The 8245-nt window shown below is 57.4% G+C and overlaps 2 protein-coding genes across 2 annotated transcripts in view; one reads left to right on the top strand and one right to left on the bottom strand.

Annotated features, from left to right (window-relative positions):
• Nucleotides 1-8215, top strand: part of WDR93 (WD repeat domain 93) — a 28057-nt gene extending 19842 nt beyond the window's left edge. Inside the window, exons 12-16 of the mRNA XM_015563231.1 lie at nucleotides 1091-1304; nucleotides 2288-2351; nucleotides 2603-2759; nucleotides 3294-3474; nucleotides 7887-8215. Coding sequence (XP_015418717.1) covers nucleotides 1091-1304; nucleotides 2288-2351; nucleotides 2603-2759; nucleotides 3294-3474; nucleotides 7887-7983 — 713 coding nt within the window. The 3' untranslated portion in view covers nucleotides 7984-8215. The remainder of the gene's footprint in view (nucleotides 1-1090; nucleotides 1305-2287; nucleotides 2352-2602; nucleotides 2760-3293; nucleotides 3475-7886) is intronic.
• The window catches only part of PLIN1 (perilipin 1), a 110405-nt gene that overhangs the window by 46800 nt on the left and 55360 nt on the right, over nucleotides 1-8245 (bottom strand). The window lies entirely within an intron of this gene.

Genomic DNA, 8245 nt, shown 5'->3' on the forward strand with positions numbered 1-8245 from the left:
GCTTAAAGGCCCCTCGGAAGGCTAGTCCTGCTTTCCTCTCATTCACTAATTCATTCAACAGACATCACCTCCCAGCGCCACACGCCCTAGCCCTCCGCCCGCCCCCACGCTCTCAGAACAAGCAAGTCTTCCTTCCTGCTCCCCCAACTCCCCACTGACAGCAGGAACCTCCTTGCTGTTGAAGCTAAGAGATCAGTTCGAGTCCAGCAGCTACTGTGGGTGGGCAGAATGATCACAACTTCACAGTCCCTTCCAATAGCTTGTTTTCATCTTCCTGGATATTGATACAATTCTTCTAAGGCAGTGGTTCTCAACCTTCTGGTCGCGACCCCTTTGGCGGTCGAACAACCCTTTCACAGGCCCGGACAGCGATCAGTTCCAGACTAGCAGCTACTGTGGGTGGGCAGCACGATCACAACTTCACAGTCCCTTCCGATAGCTTGTTTTCATCTTCCTGGATATTGATAAATTCTTCTAAGGCAGTGGTTCTCAACCTTCTGGCCCTTTAAATACAGTTCCTCATAAAATTATGTGACCTCACCATAAAATTATTTTCGTTGCTACTTCATAACTGTCATGTTGCTAGTTATGAGTCATCATGTAAATATCTGATATGCAGGATGGTCTTAGGCGACCCCTGTGAAAGGGTCATTTGACCACCAAAGGGGTCGGGACCCACAGGTTGAGAACCGCTGATCTAAGGGGTACTTAGAAGGGGTCCCCTGAAGGGGGCGCTCACTGCTTGATTTTTGTCCTCACGTCCCTCAGGCCCTTGCTGGCTGCAATCCCGCACCAGGGATGCATCCCTTGGTCCCCCTTTTTAAAAAAATATTTTTATTGATTTTAGAGAGGAAGGGAGAGAGAGAGAGAGAGAGAGAGAGAGAGGGAAACATCAATGATGAGAAGGAATCACTGATCAGCTGCCTCCTGCATGCCCCACACTGAGGATGGAGCCTGCAACCCGGGCATGTGCCCTGACGGGGAATCGAACCATGACCTCCTGTTTCCTAGGTCGACGCTCAACCACTGAGCCACGCCGGCCGGGCCCTTTGTCCCCTTTCCAACCTGCACGCGTGGCTTCTCTCCCCAGGACTGCCTCTTGGGGTCATCGCTCTTCCTGAGGGGTGTTCCTGCCAAAGCATTCACTTCCTGAAACACTTCTTGGTCCACGAAGGGCGGAACGTGTACCCAGAGGGGCCGGCCAAGTCCCAAACGACCTTTGTGGTGCTGTGCACGGACTCGTCCCTCCACCTGGTGACCGCCATGGGGACCCAGGGCCCCACTGTCAGCATGCTGGTGGAGAGGTCGGTCGCTCTAAGGGGAGGGCCGGGGAAAGGATCCGCCAGGGCTGGTTGCGAAACAGCAACCACCTCCCAGGCCGAAGCCCACTTGCCCAACAGCCACCCCCCTCTCCCGATGAGATGCTCAACATCACGTCTTCCGTATGTGGGTGTCTGTATGCAGCAGGGTCCCAACTGAATGGTCTGATGGCAGACAACCCCATTCACAGCCCACACGGCCAAGAAGAGGGTCACTTCCGCCAAAATAGCCTTTTCTCAGTTTCCCCACAGTCCCTCTCTCTCCTTTATTTTTATTTTTAAATATATTTTTATTGATTTCAGAGAGGGAGGGAGAGATAGAAGCATCAATGATGAGAGAATCACCCACTGGCTGCCTCCTGCAGGCCCCCTCCTGGGGATCGAGCCCACAACTAGGGCATGTGCCCTGGCCTAGAATCGAACCGTGACCTCCTGGTTCATAGGTCGATGCTCAATCACTGAGCCACGCGGGCCGGGCGGTCGAGAGAGTCCACCTTTTGATGGGAGTTGATGTCAAACATCACGGCCGATTTTATTTTAATCCACCACAGCGTTTTCCTAAATTCATTCCGTTACTTTCCTTTAAGAATTACCCACACCCGTGGGCGTGTGTCCCCACACAGCACCTGTAGCTGTGCATATGGAGGGCGCGTGTAAATGGCGCCACGGTCTAAGCATCCTCCCACTTACATTTCAATGCTGTTTATTCTGTAACTTGCTCTGCACGTTCATGAGGGTGCCCGGGAGGCCGCCCTCGGCTGCGGGGCTCATTCCCACCGCTGCGCCGTGTTCTGCGGTGCACACACCAGTTACTAACACGTTCTCCCACGAGTGGAGACTGCACTGCTCCCAGTTTCTGCCTCTACGAGAGTCCCCAACATCTCTCTTGCTGCTTATCTGCAAGAGTTTATTCAGGATGCAGGCCTGGGAGAGGAGAGGATGAGTGTCTGTCCGTCCGGTGCCCACAGGCCCGTCAAGCACCCGGAGGAGGCCCTCTGCGCCGTGGCCCCCGTCCCGGCCTTGGCTGGCATGGTAGGTTCCTCGTGCCTCTCCCTCCCCTGCAGCGACGGCTCACGCCGCCTCCTCTCTGCTGACGGCCATCAGGCCATCACGTGCCGAGCTCACAGCTCCGTGGGGACGGCAGGCGAGTCCCCAGGCCGCTGCCCTGAGCTGGGTCCGAGGCTGCGTGCCCCGGAGCACGTCGGTTCTCTCTGTTTGCCCGCTTCCTGCCCGGCGTCTCGTGTCCCACGCTGAGGCGAGGGCCCCGTACCATCCGCTGCCAGGTGCTGACCTTCTGCAGGAACGGCTCCGTGCTCCTGCTGGACGTGGCCCGGCCGCACGTCGTCTGTGCCTTCGCGCCCCCCAGGCCTTACCACCTGGCGGTGCCCTGGAAGCCAGTGTTTGCCGTGTCTTCGCATCACCCGTTCTTCCTGCTCCGAGGTAGGGAAGGGGGACCGTGAGGGCGCGCTGGCCAGACCTGGGGCCCCTCCCGAAGTCCTAGGGTGACCCCATCCAATCTGCTCCCCACTCTTTTTGTTTTTTTAATATATAATTTTATTACTTTCAGAGAGGAAGGGAGAGGGAGAGAGAGAGAGAGAGAAACATCGATGACGAGAGAAAATCATCCATCAGCTGCCTCCTGCATGCCCCCTACTGGGGATCGAGCCTGCAACCTAGGCATGTGCCCTGACCAGGAATTGAACCATGACCTCCTGGTTCATAGGTCGATGCCCAACCACTGAGCCTCACCGGCTGGGCTGCTCCCCATTCTTTGTCCGCCCCCCGCCGCCACCACAGCCCCAGAGTCCTCACCAGACACTCAGGAGAGACGCCAGGCAGGCCTTCTCTCTGGACCCCTGCTCCTCCAGACCAAGTGGGCCCTCCCGGCTCCGCCCCAGTGACCCGGCCCCACCCGGCCACAGAGACACAGAGAAGGTGATGCTGACACAAACGCGCACTCTCGTCTCATCTCAGGAGACGATCTGACTGGGGACAGTGACACCCCGAGTTCTGTCTTCTACTTCAATTTCGACGCCTGCTCACTCCTGGACAACATGTTAGACAGCTGCTTCATTCCCCAAGCGGACTTGGACGCCGCGGGCTTCCCCGAGGCGTTGTCCCTGGAGAGGAGATGCGAGGGCATCTTCCAGAAGAGGTAGCTCCCGGCTCTCCCCACCCCTGCTCCCCAGCTCTCCCCACCCCTGCCCTGGGCCTCCCCACCCCTGCTCCCCAGCTCTCCCCACCCCTGCCCTCCCCACCCCTGCCCCGGGCCTGGCCTGGGCGGGAACAGTGGAGTTGGTTTGAGGGTAAGAACCTTCCGGCATTTGAATCCTCCCCTCGCGCTCCGATTCCTGCTCCAATTGGTAGAAGAGGAGGAATAAGCTCAGGCTGATGGGGAAGGAGGGCCTCCAGTTGGTGCGTTCTTCCTGTTAAGATAGGCTTTCCTTTCTCTCTCTCTCTCTCTCTCTCTCTCTCTCTCTCGTATATTTTTATGGTTTTCAGAGAGGAAGGAAGAGGGAGAGAGAGATAGAAACATCAGTGATGAGGGAGAATCATGGATCGGCTGCCTCCTGCACGTCCCACACTGGGGATCGAGCCCACAACCCGGGCATGTGCCCTAACCGGGAATTGAACCTGACCTCCTAGTTCATAAGTCGATGCTCAACCACTGAGCCACACCGGCCGGGCTCCTTCTGCTTCCTCAACTTTTAAAGGCGTATTTGGGTTATTGGACACCATCGGGGCTGGCAAATTAGGGCCTGCGGACCAAATCCAGCCCACGGCCGCCTGGGGAAAGGGAGCTTCCGGGGGACATGGTCACGCTCAGCAGCGAGTGGACCGTCCCACCAGAGCCTGCAGGACCCACAGGATGCAGAGGCGTCAAGCCTTCTGCCTCCGCCCGCCCCTGCCCACCCCAGTCCCGCCCGGGTTCCTGTCCGCTGTGAAAGCCCAGTGAGGGCCTGGCCCACCTGGAGAAGCAAGTGTCTCCCCCCAAACCCTCACCGATTTCTGGGGCCGCACACGCTTGTCGAGATTTCCTGCCGGGGTCCGACGGTACATTTTCGGTGGAAGGGTCATCGCTGGAGCCCTGGGTTCTCGGCCCAGACCGGCCACGGCACGTCGGGGACTTGGGCAGGTCCCCTCCCTGCCAGGTACGCAGGGTCCTCCTGCCGCCGGAGCCCGGAGAGTCTGTGGCCCTCCCATCCCCACAGTGTCCGCGGGCCCCTTTCTCTGTTTACTGTTTCCTCAAGAGGGTGAAGGCGGTTGGCTAAGAGACTCAGGTTTGAATCGGATGCCGTCCCTTACTAACTGTGAGACCCGGGGGGCGTTCCTCAACCTCCCGGAGCCTCCGTTCCCTCATTCACTCAAAAAAAAAAGGTTACTGAGCACCTACCATGTGCTGGGCTGTGTTCTGGATGTTTCAATGATGCCCAAGCTTCAGGCTTTATACATGGAGAGGGCGCCCTAGCTGGTTTGCTCCGTGGATAGAGCATCAGCCTGTGGACTGAAGGGTCCCGCGTTCGATTCTGGTCAAGAGCACATGCCTGGGTTGCAGGCTTGATCCCCAATAGGAGGCGTGCAGGAGACATCCAATCAGTGATTCTCTCTCATCATCGATGTTTCCATCTCTCCCTCTCCGAAGTCAATAAAAATATATTTTTAAAAATACATGCGGAGCGCTAGGCACAGGGTGGTCGCTCAATAAACGGTAGATACAAGCCGACAATGACGATGACAATGACAATGACGATGGTTCCCTGCGTTAATCCAAGTTCACTCCAGGGGAAATTCTACACATCACCACCGGGGGGCGCCGCAGCGCCTCCCCCGACCGCCGCTCCTCCCTGGGCTGCGGTGGTGGCTTAGGTGGCTTTCAGTATCTCCTGGAGGGAAGCATGGGGGTCATCAGGAGAGGAATACGGCCAAAGGGTCCTGGGCAAGGAGGACAGTGAAGAGAGGGACAGCGACGTTTCCCCTGATTAAAGATTTACCCAGAGTGCTTGTCTGTCCCTCACATGGAGGTCGGACACCCGCCTCTTCCGGGGAATGCCCCACAGTGCTCAGTGGGTGGAGGAGACGGCCTCCCAGAACATTCTGCAGGGAAAAGGGCCGGGCAGCGGGGGCCTGGGGGCCAGGGGCATGGCTTGGGGCTAGCCACGCAGTGGGAACTTAGGGGAGTGCTCCCGGGTCCAGGGACCCGGCAGGAGCTGGGAGGGGGCGCACTGTGTGGCTGTGGCAACCCTGCTCGAAGGAACCTTTCCTTGGACCTAATCACGGGGTTCCAGTCACATCATTTTGTGATCTGGGTCCCAGCGATCCATCGGGTAACACCATGATTTAAAGAAGGCTTTCCTCTTCTGTTTGCTCGGAGTTAGATATCAGGGGCTTTCCCACCCCATTTTTTTTTTAATATATTGTATTGATTTTTTACAGAGAGGAAGGGAGAGGGAATAGAGAGTTAGAAACATCGGTGAGAGAGAAACATCGATCAGCTGCCTCCTGCACACTCCCCACTGGGGATGTGCCCGCAACCAAGGTACATGCCCTTGACCGGAATCGAACCTGGGACCCTTCAGTCCGCAGGCCGACGCTCTATCCACTGAGCCAAACCGGTTAGGGCTTTCCCACCACATTTTATCACGAAAACTTTCAAACACACAGCAGCTTTGAAAAAAATTTCCGCGAACACCCGCATACTCACAGCCTAGGTCTGTTGTTAACATGTTACTCTCGCCGTTTACCACACACGCCCATGTACATCTAAAGGCTGTAATCCCATCTTATTTTTTTTTTTCTATTTATAGCTGGTGTCTGGAAGTTTCCATGGGCCCTGAACCTAGGTGAAACTTGGAGGCAATGGGTTGGAGAGGCAATAGAGTCAAAGTTTCAGGCCTGTCACGGTCTGTCCAAATTGCTTTTACAAAATCCGCCATGGGGCTTTCGCAAGCGCAGTGTGAACCGCAGCCCACCTTCAGGGCCCTGAAAGGGGGCCCACCCTCTCCCGCTGCGCCCCGGCCTGGCCTCTGCCCCATCCAGCCGGGGCCTCAGGGGCACCATTTCCATCTGGTTCCCCTCCCCGTCTGTTCTAGTGTCTGCCATCTCTGACTGGGCCAAACATTTGACCACAGAAATTTCTGGACGCCGGGAAGCAGACAGAAACAGTCTGTCCCTCTCCCTTTAGTCCCCGTGGGTTACAGAATACAGGCCAAGCACGTCCAGGTTCCGCCCACCCATCTTTCTGCCATAGGGCACAGGGCTCCCCTGTGACATTTCCCTCGAGGCTGGAGGAGGAGGGGGAGGGATGGTGTGCCGACGATCCTTGGGGAGGAAAGGGTGCCCCCAGCCTAACTTTCCTTCGCCTTCCTTGAGAAACAAAGGGACGACTCCCTGGAAAATCCCCCACAGACACACAGCCCCCAACTTGCAGTCAGGCAGGCTCCTGGAAGTGAAAGGCTTTGCAAGGCACTGCAGGCGTCCCGTGCACTTGAAATGAACGTGAACGTGCACTCGTTTGTTATTAAAACAAAACACTAAAGCCCTGGCCGGTTCGGCTCAGTGGATAGAGCCCCGGCCTGAGGACGGAAGGGTCCCACATTCAATTCCCGGTCAAGGCACATGCCCGGGTTGCGGGCTCGATCCCCAGTGTGGGGCGTGCAGGAGGCAGCTGATCATTGATTCTCTCTCATCATTGATGTTTCTCTCTCTCTCCCTCTCCCTTCCTCTCTGAAATCAAAAAATATATTTTAAAAAACTGAAAATAAAAACCAACCCACCCTTACTTTTTGAAAACCCCTACTTAAACCCGTCATCTCCTGGGAGCACCCCGGGCGATGCTCCCTTCCTCCTCTCTGCGCGTGCGTGACCTTTGTGGCGCTCAGATGACTCCTGTCACAGTGCTCTCTCACTCTGTGGCCCCCACTCTCTGGGGACAGGGACGTGCTGTGTGGTCACTCTGGCCTGCCCGACATTGCACCAGTGCCTGCCACTGGCGGGTGCTCAAGAAACGCTTATGAAACGGCGCGCTGGCATCCCGGTGTGTGCAACACGGGTCCGCGCTCACAGACCTCAGTTCCTGAGTGCGCTGTGCCGCCGGCCACTGTCCACCTCACGCTCTGCCATGTCACCCTCTTTCCCCCAAAAGTGTGTCCGGTTTGCCCGGCCGGTGTGGCTCAGTGGTTGAGCATTGACCTATGACCCAGGAGGTCACGGTTCGATTCCTGGTCAGGACACGCTCAGGTTGCAGGCTCGATCTCCAGTGTGGGGCGTGCAGGAGGCAGCCGATCGATGTTTCTCTCTCATTGACGTTTCTCTCTCTTCCTCCCTATCCCTTCCCCATTCCTACCTCTCTCCTCCCTTCCTCTCTGAAATCAGTAAAAATATGTATTTTTTAAAAGGAGTTTCAGGGGCCCACCCTGCACCAGGCAGAGTCCCGAGGGCACAGAGACGAGGCAGCCGCATGCCTTCGGAGCGTTCCTGATGCTGGCACAGTGTGGTCAGGCCCGCCCTGGGGAGCCGGGCCGGTGGGGGGCGCGGCACAAAGCATGCCCTTCTCCTCTCCACCCCCAGGTGCCAGAAGCTGGAGAACAAGGTGAAGGAGAAGGAACACTGGACCCGGCTGCGGAGGTACTCGCTGTTTCTGCAGAGAGAGAGCATCAGGAAGTGACCGGCCACGGCCGGGCTCCCGGGAGGTGTCGGCAGCAGGCAGCCCGGAGCCCCGAGGTGAAGAGACAAAGGGCCCAGGGGCCTGGACTTGGGGCCTGGGCCCCCGCAGAGCCAGCAGGGGGAGAGGGACTATTTGGGGGGTTTCAGTCACGATGCTGATTGTCAGAGCCCTCGGGTGGGCCGGCCGCTGTGTCACCCAAATAAACGGCGATATTGTTTCAGCTTCCAGGGTGGTGTGGGGTGTAGCCCTCTGCTCCCACCCA

Source organism: Myotis davidii, unplaced genomic scaffold (assembly GCF_000327345.1).
Source record: "Myotis davidii unplaced genomic scaffold, ASM32734v1 scaffold459, whole genome shotgun sequence".
Classification (NCBI taxonomy): domain Eukaryota; kingdom Metazoa; phylum Chordata; class Mammalia; order Chiroptera; family Vespertilionidae; genus Myotis; species Myotis davidii.